At 36.9% G+C, this 13316-nt stretch overlaps 1 protein-coding gene across 3 annotated transcripts in view; it reads right to left on the bottom strand.

Annotated features, from left to right (window-relative positions):
• The window catches only part of ARHGEF12 (Rho guanine nucleotide exchange factor 12), a 165650-nt gene that overhangs the window by 81533 nt on the left and 70801 nt on the right, over positions 1-13316 (bottom strand). For 2 of the 3 annotated variants that reach the window (XM_055423223.2, XM_055423226.2), the window contains exons 2-4: positions 8315-8338; positions 6321-6406; positions 4667-4723 (exon numbers count right to left, since the gene is read on the bottom strand). In XM_055423223.2, the coding sequence (XP_055279198.2) occupies positions 4667-4723; positions 6321-6406; positions 8315-8338 (167 nt within the window). The remainder of the gene's footprint in view (positions 1-4666; positions 4724-6320; positions 6407-8314; positions 8339-13316) is intronic. The other variant, XM_055423224.2, reaches the window with a different exon arrangement.

The raw sequence follows: 13316 nt of genomic DNA, 5'->3' as shown, positions 1-13316 counted from the left end.
AGGGCCTTCAGTTGCAAATATGCCAATTTCTTTCTTTTAGATTATAACCAACAGTTAGTCTCTTTTCAAAGTTACATTTTCTTCTACCTTAAAATTTTTCAGAGAAAGGAAGACTCCGATTAAAATGAATCAACATTTTTATTCCATTAATCCTTTTTACTAAAACAATGCATACCAATCTCAACAACCATTCACTCAATGAGTGATTCCAGTGTGTCAGGCATTATGGAAGATGCAAAGATGAATATAAATATGAACAACTGGGTATAAAGCAGGCTGTTAACAGGATGTCAGACAACAAAAGCAATTGTTTAAAAACTCGGCAAACTTAGGAAAGCCATATGGAAGAGGTAGTATTTGAACACAGGCCTTGAAGGGTGGGGAGGATTCTACCAAGGAGTTACAGGAGATAAACCATTCAAAACAATGGGGATGGCATAAACAAAGAAAAAGTACCAAGTCTTATATGAAGAAATGAAAATTTCGGGGACAGTCTGGTTCCTTTAGTTGTGAAAAGTAGTAGATTAATGGAGAATGATCAGTTGGAAACAAATCATGGTATATCTTAATAACTATTTGTACTTTCCTAAAAAGTGAATGACTAAATCCTTACTTCAGTGATACCAATCTGACTGAATACAGAAAAATGAAAAGGAAGTGAATCAATGTGAAATCAACATAAAAAAAAAAAAACTTATGAGTCTAGTCTATTAAATAAGTCTAATGACATAATGAAAAACTGAACAAAGCTGCAAAGATGAAACCATGGAGTAAGGGGTGAAAAATAAAGTGATGGCAGAACCAATGAAACGTGGCAAACAGTTGACAGTAGAAGACAAGTAAAAGGGAGAAGTCAAAGGCAAATTTAAGAAAATAAGACTAAGTGAACAGGAAAATGACTGTGCTACTAAAAGAAACAGGGAAATCAATTTCCAGCCATAGTTAACACTGATAAATTCCAGATTGGTCATTTGGAGTTGAAGGATAGAGTGGAAGTATGTAGCGAACTGTTATAAATATGAGACTGGAAACAGAAAAAGATCAGGGACAAACTTGGGTTATGCCTAAATTTAGAAGAAGGAAAAATAAATACAGAAAAAATAAAACCAATATAAAGAGAAAAGGGTAGACGTAATATTATATACACCAAAGACAGGGTATCATCAGTGCCTAATGTCTCAAGGGGAAGGTGCTAACTGAGAAAAAGTTTATCAATTTTCAAGTTAGGTTATTTTGATTCACCTGCCAGACAGTATGTCTTCAGCAGTCAGATTTTAAGAAGTTAAGAAGTGAGTGACTTATAAGGACACAAACGTTCATGGTGTAGAATGCTCTTTGCAAAGTTGAAGAAAAAAAACAGAGAATGATAACTTGGTGGGAGTAAACATCAAACCAAGAACTTCTCATTTTATAGATACAGAAGTCAGAAAAAAATATATGAATTTTAAAAAATATCCTCTAAGTATCTAAATCAGGATATTTCAAGTAGTAACAATTTGCTTCTGTTATGGATTGAATGTTTGTGTCACCCCCATAAAATTCATATGCTGAGTCCTAACCCTCAACATGATAGTATTTGGAGATGAATGAGTCCTTTGAGAAGGAATTAGGGTTAAATAAGATCATTAAAAGTGAGGCTCTCATGCTGGGATTAGTATCCTTACGAGATACCAAAGAGCTTGTTCTCTTTCCCCCTCTACACATGCTTGCACCAAGGAAAACACCACGCAAGCACAAAGCAAAGCAAGAAGGAAGCAAGATGGTGACTATCTTTAAACCAGGAGAAGAGCTCTCACCAGAACCTGACTAATGCTGGCAGCCGCTGGCAGCCTGATCTCACATTTTTAGTCTCCAAAACTGAGAAAATAAAACTCTTTTAAGTCAAGTCTCTAGTATTTTGCTATAGAAGTCCCAGCGGACTAAAACAGATTCAAAAAGACATAGCTTATTTTCTTATACATAATATCATCAGCTGGGATCTTTTCAGGACACCAAGACAGAAATTAGGGAGAAGCTGTAGTCTAACTCAAAATTCCCTTGCTAAATCTCTCACATTCCTCAAACACAAAATTTCTCCATTACAGTAAGGAAAACATAAAATTAAATATCATTAAAATTGTAGATCAGAAAATATATCTGTATATGGTCAAAAGACTCCAAAATGTTCTGAGAGGAAAATAATGGGAAAAGGAACAAATATTGACCTACTGTACTGGGCAGAAGCTTAACAAAGAAGTGAATACAAAACAAACATTTGATTTCCTCTTAAAATGAGCAAAGTAAATCCATCTCACAAAATGGCTCTAAAAATGGCTAGGAAAACTTAAACAATTTGTAAGTGAATGATGAGTATCAGTGTGAAGTATCCAGCTAAAAAATTTTACCCCAAGAGAAGATAATCTCAAAAGTTAAAAGTGCGCTTGTTAAAAGATCCTCAGTTCAGTTCAGTTGCTCAGTTGTGTCTGACTCTTTGCGACCCCATGAAGTACAGCACACCAGGGCTCCCTGTCCATCACCAACTCCCGGAGTTTATTCAAACTCATGTACATTGAGTCAGTGATTCCATCCAACCATCTCATCCTCTGTCATCCCCTTCTCCTTCTGCCCTCAATCCCTCCCAGCATCAGGGTCTTTTCAAATGAGTTCTTTGCTTCAGGTGGCCAAAGTACTGAAGTTTCAGCTTCAGCATCAGTCCTTCTAAAGAATACTCAGGACTGATTTCCTTTCGGATAGACTGGTTGGATCTCCTTGCTTAAAAGACCCTACACTAAAGCAATGTTATCAGTTGCTATGATTTCACTCAAGTCATACTCCAGTATTTCTAAACTTTCCAAAACTCTCCAGAGACTCCTTTTCACCCACACTAACTGCAGAGTCTGAAGAAGTCTATTCACACTGGTGATAAAATATTTGTAATGTCAACGACATTTAAGATAGCATGCTAACTCTGTTCTGATCAAGTCATCCCTCTCGAAAGTGCTTTTTGAGAACTCATGGCTTAGTTCCTTCCAAAAAAGGTATTTCAAGGGTTCTCAAGAAGCCACACCTTACTTCCCCATTACCACTTAAAATGTTTCTATTACTACCAAGCCAATGGCATGTCTGAACTAGTGTTAGTATTCCTATCGCTGGTAAGAAAAATATTAGTATACTATTTCTAGTCATGGATTCCTAAATTGTTAGTCTCATCCAAAGCAAACAGCATACATACCACAGATCTAGGAAAATGAGGGGGAGATGAAATTACAACATTGCAAAGGTTACTGGAAAAGAATGGTGCTATAAAGAGAGTGTTCACATACCTAAGGAGAGAATAAACCATAGGAAGCTCTTTATATAGAACAGAAAGACAGAGTCTCAAGAAATTATGAGGAGCCAAATACTTTGGAAGGAAGAAAAAAAACATGAATCTGACATGCCATATGGCATGGTACACATTTCCTGTTGAACTACTGTAAAAGGTTTAAACTGCACAGAAAAAGTACTGGTCCCATAAACCCAAGCAAAGAACTATAGGTATGTATCTAACACAGAAGCATTAACTGATTTATAACCAAACACAGGCCTCATAATACTAAACAGTATCTGATAGTATGTGTTCAAGTCTCTTAAAAGAGAAAGGGGACATTTTTACATATTTTTTCCTTTCATGTATTAATCAAGCTAGGAAACAGCTTCACCTGGAGAAACTTCTACTTGATAGATTTTGGCTCCGTTGAAGAAGACCTGGCTTTCCTTTGAGGCCAAATTTGGAATCTTCTTAAAAAAGAAAAATTTATTAGTCTTTCAGAGATTACTTTAAAAGTCTAGGTTCCAGGCAGTGCTTTCTCTTATTCACTTTTCTCAAAACACTAATTAGATGCCAAAACAAGAAAAGATGATAGGTAAAACTATGCAAAAGAAAAGGAAAAATACGTCTGAACTACACAATCAGGGTTTATGTTATCTTTGGAAGACAGAACACAGCCTAGAAATAGTACTGTTTCAAGCATCTGCTGCAAGACTTGACCATTCAGGTTAAACCTGCTCTTTGTGGAGATTACTTTTTAGAGGTGCCATTCTGAAATTTTCCCATTCAGAATAAGCTCTGAGGAAACTTATGAGAGGCAGAGACATTCTTCATCCACAAAAATAAAACACTTAAGTTATTTTTGCTGCTGTAGATAAATTATGCAAGAACAGCACTTCCAGATGATGAGGCAATTAAAAAGAAAGAAACAATAAAAAATAAAATAAAAATTCTGAAGAGCTGCTAACACATCTAAACTACACTGGGATTAGACTGAGAGGAACAGACTGGAGGGAAAGATGAAATTCTACATGATCCAAACTCTGAAAATGGGACATGGGAAGAAAATGCCAAGAATTCAAAGCTCATCTATGTTATTTGAAGAAACTTGACCCAAACATCTTAGAGATCACCTTCCTAACATAAACAAGATGAAAGAGAAGATGGGCAATGTACCTGTTCTTCCCCTATAATGTTAGTTTCTAGCAATCTTAAGCTTCCACATCACAGCCACATTAAAATCCCAGGCTCCCTTTCCCTGCAGGAGATCATGCCATGCAGAGCAGACACAAGAAGACTGCAGTTAAAAAAAAAAAAAATGAAACAGCATGAAGCAAGCTCCAAAGGTGCAAGGCTGAATTGGCTACATTAGCTTACCATATATCTCGGATCTACTCTCCTCTGAACTAGACTTTGTCTTCTTGGAGGAGCTATCTGCACAAGAGTGGGAGAAAAGGAGAGAGATATAGAAAATATGGAGACCAAATGTAAGGGGGAAAATTCATGGGGGAAAAAAAAAGAATGAATCATGATCAAGTTAAATCGTGCAAACACAAAGTATGAACATCACAGGTGACAGCCCTTAGAATAGTCACGAACAACACACGTAATGACATTTTAGATTTGCTGAAGAAAAGACAGAGCAATAAAAATATGTTCAAACAAAACAACACATGAGAATTCTACAAAATGTATTATCTGACAATTGTAGAGATGACAAAAGCACTAAAAGCTGTAATAATCTCATTGTGAAACACTGGGTACCACTTTGCTAATTTGTCTTTGGAGATGGGCACATCACAGATGAACAATACAGAGTAAGTCAACCTAAGACTTTAATGGCTTCAATGAGTATAGGACAGGAACTTCGTGACCCTAATTATCAAGACAAAACTAATCAATAAATGAAAGCCTTGGAGTCCTATGACATCAAAATTAGGTGTCAGAAACAAAGAATTATTTCTTAATAGAGATCCAGCAGTTTCATATTACATACTCCCACCACCAGAGCCTCCTAAATTGATGCCTGGGATTTCATTTTTAACCTACCACCCAAGGTTCAGTAGCTGCTCACTTCCCATTCCTCCCTTACTAGGTAATATTTATGTTTTTCAAAGTGCACTAGCGGTTTATACTAAACTGTGAAACATCCTGGATACAAAAAAAAAAAAACCACTCTATTAAAAATGTTATTTCTAAGTGAAAATACCTAAAAATAGATACATTATGTATCTGAGACCTTAGTATTTACTTACTTAATCTTTTGTCATGGGAATGTCTAAGTGAATAAAACAGTATATGCACAAAGAATAAGTTTCAAATGACAAAAGCAAATTTATCAAGTAATTTTTATAAATTAAATACCAAGTGAGTTTACAAGGGGAAACCAAAGCCTATATATTACCAGCGGGGTTCAACCTATATACAAAATTAAGAATATAAATAGTCAAAAGTACACTAGCATGAAAATTCTAGGAAATATCAACACTACTGAAGTTGAAAGACAGCTCTGAGTTTGGAATACTTTTTGAAGAAGAAGGGATTTCTATTCATCTACTTACTCTAAAGTAAGACAATCATTAATTTTGAATTATTTTATCTAATTCTCCAATTTACAGTGATCACATCTGAATTTTTAATTGACTACAGAATATGTAGTTGTTATAGCCTTGATTACAATGTTTGTTATATAAACATACTACTGTTCATACCTAGGATCTACCTGGCTCCTAAGTCCTTGGTCTAACCAAAATTTCCAATTATGATATAACTATTTCTATCATCATTATTATTTTAAAATATAACACAGTCTGCAATGATGCTTCCATAGTAGAATCCATAGTGTTGAAAGTTAAAAATGCCTGTATTCCTTCAGAGTGCAAAGGTTTCATATTATGTAACTGAAGAGGAAGGAGAGTCTTAAATAGATCAAACAGCTATTCCTGGGTGTTTCAGGCAGTTATGTAGCTTAAGGTGTATTATTCGAAACTTCACCAGTCTTAGTATTCTTTGACAGAACAAAGTATGTTACCTGTGGGGTCAAAATCATGTGATGTACTGCGCTCAACTTTCTGCTTCTTATCTGTTGGTGACTCTCGGTTCAAAATACTTCCATGCCTAAGTTAAATAAAAGCAATTAAATATTTACTACAAAAAAATCACTTTAACAAAAATAATTTAAAAATCCCAAGTGTGTCTTACAAAGAGAAACCAACAAGTGAGTTTACCTTCCGTAGTCTCATAAACCTAATTCATATTTTTTAAGTATTTTAAAATTTCAAGTATTTCAAATATTTTAAAATTCAGTCTGTGCTATGTTTAATACAGAGTCTGGTTACAAAAAGTGCTTTAAAATAAAGAGCTGCTGCTGCTGCTGCTGCTGCTGCTGAGTCACTTCAGTCGTGTCCGACTCTGTGTGACCCCTTAGACGGAAGCCCACCAGGCTCCCCCGTCCCTGGGATTCTCCAGGCAAGAACACTGGAGTGGGTTGCCATTTCCTTCTCCAATGTGTGAAAGTGAAAAGTGAAAGTGAAGTCGCTCAGTCGTGTCCGACCCTTAGCGATCCCACGGACTGCAGCCTACCAGGCTCCTCCATCCATGGGATTTTCTAGGCAAGAGTACTGGAGCAGTATTTACCAATAAGGGCTTCCCTGGTAGCTCAGCTGGTAAAGACTCTGCCTGCAATGCAGGAGACCCCAGTTCAACTCCTGGGTAGGGAAGATTCCCTGGAGAAGGGATAGACTACCCACTCCAGTATTCTTGAGCTTGCCTGATGGCTCAGTCAGTCAAGAATCTGCCTGCAATGTGGGAGACCTAGATTCAATCCCTGGGTTGGGAAGATCCCCTGGAGGAAGGCATAGCAACCCACTCCAGTAGTCTCGCCTGGAGAATCCCATGGACAGAGGAGCCTGGCAGGCAACAGTTCATGGGGTCACAAAGAGCTGGACAAGATTGTGTGACTAAGCATAGCACAGCATTTAGTAATAAAGTGTATTTTATTCCGAGAAATAACTGCTTAAAATCTCTTAGTGGTTTTCACAGGTTGATCACTATTATTCAAATTGAACAGATAAAAAAAGTACTGAAAAGTAATTAAACATAGCCCCCAACCCTGTGTTTACTATGGTCAGGTTCAAAAACACTGTGTAAATACAGCATGGATGAGAACAGTTTATAAAAAAATCTTAGGCAAGGCTCTTCTAAAGCCTGCCTACAGTTCGTGTCACAGACATATTTTTGGAAGCCCCAGATGACATTAGAATGATTGTTTTTCCTATGCCCTACCATATTACACTTGATCAGATAATGGCTGGGCAGCAAATAAGACCATTACTGTACCACATACATTACTAATTAACTGAAATGCCAAGATGAGCACTGGTATCTTGGACTATGCCATCACAAAAAAATGATAAAAGTATCATAATAATTAGGAATGACACACTACCTACATTTTAAATAACATTTATGACAAGATCAGAAAGAAAAGAGAAGCTGAAGAACAAGTAGGAAGAGGCACTTAATCCCAGGAAATGAATAAATATGAAGATATAGATACAGACACAGAAATATTTGGACATTTTGGATTTTTTCCTTTACTTTCTTAGGGTAACTAACTGATTCAGTTTGCCAAAGTTCATTAACTAAAGGCAGTTACAGTCACCCAAGTTATAAAACACATCAAAACTGGCAATCTATTTACACTCCCCAAGCTACTCACAACTTAAAACAGTCACAAAAGATTTTGAAATTAAATCTCTTCATAGGGAGTGACCTTAGGTATCAATCTGAACAAACTTTTAAAATGCTTATATTAAAAACATTAGAAATGTTATCAAAATAATGCCATCTTCCAGAAAAAATATGCAACACCTGTTATATTTCAAACTTGTAAAACATTTTGAAATTTTAAACTACTTAAATCCACATTTTCTAAAACCATGAAAATGCACCACAATTTCAAAGGAACACTTCTAAGCAACATTGAACCTAACTAAACACATGAAGGGCAACTGAGCAACTTACCTTATAGGTTTTTTGAGGGGAAACCTGAAACAAAGAAAAAACAAAAAGAATAGATGTAGTTATTTCACTCCTAAGATTGTTATTAAGTTTATTCATTCTATAAAACCATAATAAGGGATTTAAGTCTTGTACTAACTTTTCCAAGGCAAGATTCAACAAACAAGTGGAACTGGATACATTTTTTAATGTCTTAACTATTTTGTTAAATTTTAAATTGCAGGTGCATTTACCATCAGCTGCCCCTGAGTATGGGTTCTCTTTTTAAAAATCCAAATAATAATAGCAATAGCTACATTTATTGAGGGCTTAGTAGATGCTAAGCACTATTCTAAACTGTTCATATGTATTATTTTTTCATTCTAAAAATATCTATGAAGATATTATTTCTATTTTACAGACTTAAAAATGGAAGCTAGAAAAATGTCACCATTATAAATATTATAACATACATATTATATTTACTTTTCCTAGCAAGAAAGTTCCTTCTTCACCTTTCCCCATCCAAAATATCTGGGTGCTGATTACTGCTCTATTGGTCTGTGTCTAACCTTTGATCATGATCAAATCAAGATCTTCAATTATTTATGTTTAACATAAATATTCCCCATTCAATTATTTCTACAATAACAGAAATCTAGAAAAAACTACCATTGAAGTACTATCAGTTAGTAAAAACAAGTTCCAAAAGTAGAAAACAAAGGGTACTTTAACATTTCTTTTCAGTTCTGTAAGCAAAAAGAACTACAGCCTTTCCTTCTGGTTGTCTTTTTAAAAGAATATTTCTAGAGGCTTCATGATAAGAATTTGACGCTATATATAAATACCAACCTAAGTCTAAAGGAATGTTCTCAAACTTCCATTCTTCTTCTCATTTCTGTCACTTCTATAATTATCTCAACCTATAATATTTCATGTAAAGATTATTTAGTCTAGGTAATAAGAACAGGGTTTATTAAGAATATCAGTAATTTTTTTAAAAGACTATTAGTAGGGGTTGTTGTTTAGTCGCTAAGTTGTGTCCGACTCTTTTTGTGACTCCATGCACTGTAGACCACCCGGCTCCTCTGTTCACGGGATTTCCCAGGCAAGAATACTGGAATGGGTTGCCATTTCCTTCTTCAGAGGATCTTCCCCACCCAGGGATAGAACCCATGTCTCCTGCATTGCAGGCAGATTCTTTACCACTGAGCCACCAGGGAAGCACACTAGTAAGGGCAGGAAGAAATAAACATAAAACAATGATACTTGACTATTTGGCATGGAGGTAGTTTAGCTTAAAAAGAAAACTTAGTCTAAATATAACTCTAATTATAATTCTCTTTAATTCCCATATAAATTAAAATTGATCCAAAGAAAAAGAGAATCTAAAAACTTCCATAATAAATGATATAATATTAACTTACAACCCAGGTAGGCATGACAAGAAATAGAGGTTCTGGACTAAGAGAGAGGACATTGCTCTAAAGAATATATTGATTACAAAAGATTATAAAATCTTCAGAAATAAGAGTTCCTAAGTAGTCCATCCTTACTTGCTGGAGAAGGTGAGAGGGAATGGGATTTAAAGAATCCAAAAAGCCATCACAACATTGTAAAGTAATTACTCTCCAATTAAAATAATTTAAAAAAAAAGATGAACATAAAAGTTGGCAGTAAAGAATTCCCAACTGAATTCCTGCAAAGGATAATACCTGCAGTTAGCAACCTTAGCCACTTGGCCTGACAACCATTATATTAAAAACTCCTATCCCAGAACAATGCTGCTTGCGTCAGAAACTGCATCATCCAGGGAGATTCTGGTAAAGAAACCGGAAGTTCCCAGACTACTGATTGTAAACCAGTTTCCTGAGCTATTTTCTTTTACAAGGGAATGGAAAGGAAAGGAAAGAGGACAAAAATGAAATAAGAAGGGCTACCTCACAGTACAACTTCCTTATTGAAATTGACTTACCACGGTCCCCAAGTACAAAGAAATTCTTCAAAAAAATCTTTACGTCACAATACTTTTTCTCTAATCACCAAATTCCACTTTAAAATACGTGGCAAAACAAACAAATATACATGTACATACGCATGTGATGTTGCATATGCATGTAAGTAACAAAGCCAAGGGCCTTCTTCCGTCAGCTCCAGCTAAGAACATCACCAAAGGAATCCCACGGTTTTGTAAAATCACTACTGCCTCCTGGATATTGACATGGAAATGTAATGAGACAACTAGAAGCAGAAAGCTAGAACCCCAAAGAAAAACTTGGGGCTAGAGTTGTAGATTTGTGTCACCAACCTACTGATGGTCACTGAATTTAAAACAGCACATAAAGAGAAAACACCAAGGATCAAATCCTGGGGAAAAGAAACCTAGTTTCTGAACAACTGAGTAAGGATGTGAGAGCTGATAAAGAAGATAAATCACAATAGAGAAAGGGCTGTCCTAAGGACCAACAAAGAAGGGATACCACTACTAAATGCTACAAAAAGGTAGGCTAAAGGCTGAGAAATGGTCCTATTCTAAGCAACATAGTAACCCAACACTAGGCTAATAAAACAATTCTGGTGTACAAAAATCCTGTATTTCCAAGTCCCTGTCCATTGTGTAGTCCAATCATAAAATTGTGAGAATCTCCTCTGGTTAGATATTTAAGTAGAAACAGCTGTGTCTGAATGTTGACATAACATTAGATGTGGCTAGTTAATCAAGTGTGTCTGGATTTTGAAAATATCCTGTTGATGACTTGGACGTTTAGCCAACAATGAATATGTTTGTGTGCATTTATATATATGTATATGTATTTTGCTAGATATACAACCAAGTCAAAGTGCCAATATGAAGAATCATAATAAAGGAAAGGGTTACCCGGAGTTTGAGCCACTGGGATAAGGTGCCTTGGTCGTTGTTCAGTCCCCAGGTCGTGTCCAACTTTTTGCAACCCAATGGACTGCAGCTTCCCAGTGACTCAGTGGGAAAAGAATCCGCCTGCAACGCAGCAGACACAGGCAGACACGAGTTTGATTTCCAGGTCGGGAAATCAGGAGAAGGGCATGGCAATTTGCTCCAGTATTCTTGCCTGAAGAATCCCATGGACAGAGAATCTGGAGGGCTACAGTCCATGGAGTCACAAAGAGTTGGATACGACTGAAGTGATTTAGCATGCATGCACGCGTGGACTGCAGCACGCCAGGCTTCCCTGTCCTTCATCATCTCCCGGAGTCTGTGCAAACTTGTGTCCACTGAGTTGGTGATGCCACCTAACTATCTCATCCTCTGTCATCTAAGAATACTAAGCATACTTGCATGCCAAAAATCCTAACCAAGGGCCTTAAATGTCACAACACATTGACTCACTTGACTCAGGATGCCTTTTCTTTGCTAGTTCTGAGCTCTAGTATTAAATCATTAGGTTACAATATTCAGAGGCCTCCCCCAATTTTTTATTTTCACACTTCTCCCAATATGTTAAATAGTGTAGAGGGAAATGCGATTCAGCAATTAAACAACCCTAGCCACTCCAGTACTCTTGCCTAGAAAATCCCATGGATGGAGGAGCCTGGTAGGCTGCAGTCCGTGGGGTCGCTAAGGGTCGGACACGACTGAGCGACTTCACTTTCACTTTTCACTTTCACACATTGGAGAAGGAAATGGCAACCCACTCCAGTGTTCTTGCCTGGAGAATCCCAGGGAAGGGGGAGCCTGGTGGGCTTCCGTCTATGGGGTCACACAGAGTCGGACACGACTGAAGTGACTTAGCAGCAGCAGCAGCAACCTGCAATTAATATATATATTGGAATAAGACTTTCATTTCTTAGCCAGGTTTAATGATTCTACAATACATATTTACACATACATGATATCATAACTGTTTTTGAGATTTAAAAACAGGGCTCCCCTGGTGGCTCAGTGGTAAAGAATCCACCTGCCAGTGCAGAGGACATGGGTTCGATTCCTGGTCTGAGAAGATCCCACATGCTGCAGAACAACTAATCCCACGTGCCACAACTACTGAGCCCGTCCTCTGCAACAAGAGAAGCCACCGTGATGAGAAGTCTGTGCACCTAAACAAAGAGTAGCCCCTGCCCTCTGCAACTAGAGAAAACCCCACGCATCAACGAAGACCCAGTGCAGACAAAAATAAATAAATTTTTTTAAAAAAGAGAGATCTTTAAAACCTAAAAGCTTTAAGACATTACACAGAATTTCTTCAGGATTAAAAAAACTGCAAAGAAGTGCCAAAGTGATGTGTTATGACATATTTGCTTATAATAAATAGCCTACTAGAAATCATATTTTCCTTTTATTGATTTTGGTGAGAAAAAAGCTAGCCTTTGGATACCACTCCAATGAGAAGCATTCTGAAAGAAGCAATGGGGATATCACAGGCAAACCTTAATTCCTATTCTGGTTCCTCCAAGATAATAGATTTTTCTCCCTTGGGTTTAGTTATGATGAGGAATTTGAGAGTCTGGATGGTTCTTAATAATGGATGACAGAAATGAAGGGGAAGAAGTTAAGGATATTTCACCTACATTGGAGAGTGGTCAAGCTTTTATTAACATTCAAACAATGTTAGCTACTAAATTTAGAATTCTCAAAAATTCCATTGTAACATACATCCTGATTTTAGTCATATTAAAATGCAGGAGAAAAATCACTTCGGTGAGTAGAGTTACTAGACAAAGAATTCTGCAAAAGATGTTAACAATTAAGGTAATTCTTAGGCTCAAGTCCTCATAAAATGATAATAAACATCAGTGCAAAAAAATAGACTATTCCAGTATTGTTACAGTACTGTCGTTGTTCAGTCTCTAAGTCATGTCCAACTCTTGGCAACCCCATGGACCGCAGCACACCAGGTTTCCTCGTCCTTCACTATCTCCCAGAGCTTGCTCAAACTCACGTCCATTGAGTCGGTGATGCCATCCAACCATCTCATCCTCTGTTGCCCCCTTCTCCTCCTGCCCTCAATCTTTCCCAGCATCAGGGTCTTTCCCAATGAGTCGGCTCTTC

Source organism: Moschus berezovskii, chromosome 14 (assembly GCF_049115385.1).
Source record: "Moschus berezovskii isolate FMDL1 chromosome 14, NW_MosBer_1.0, whole genome shotgun sequence".
NCBI classification, from domain to species: domain Eukaryota; kingdom Metazoa; phylum Chordata; class Mammalia; order Artiodactyla; family Moschidae; genus Moschus; species Moschus berezovskii.
This window is presented reverse-complemented; position numbering and strand designations above follow the sequence as displayed.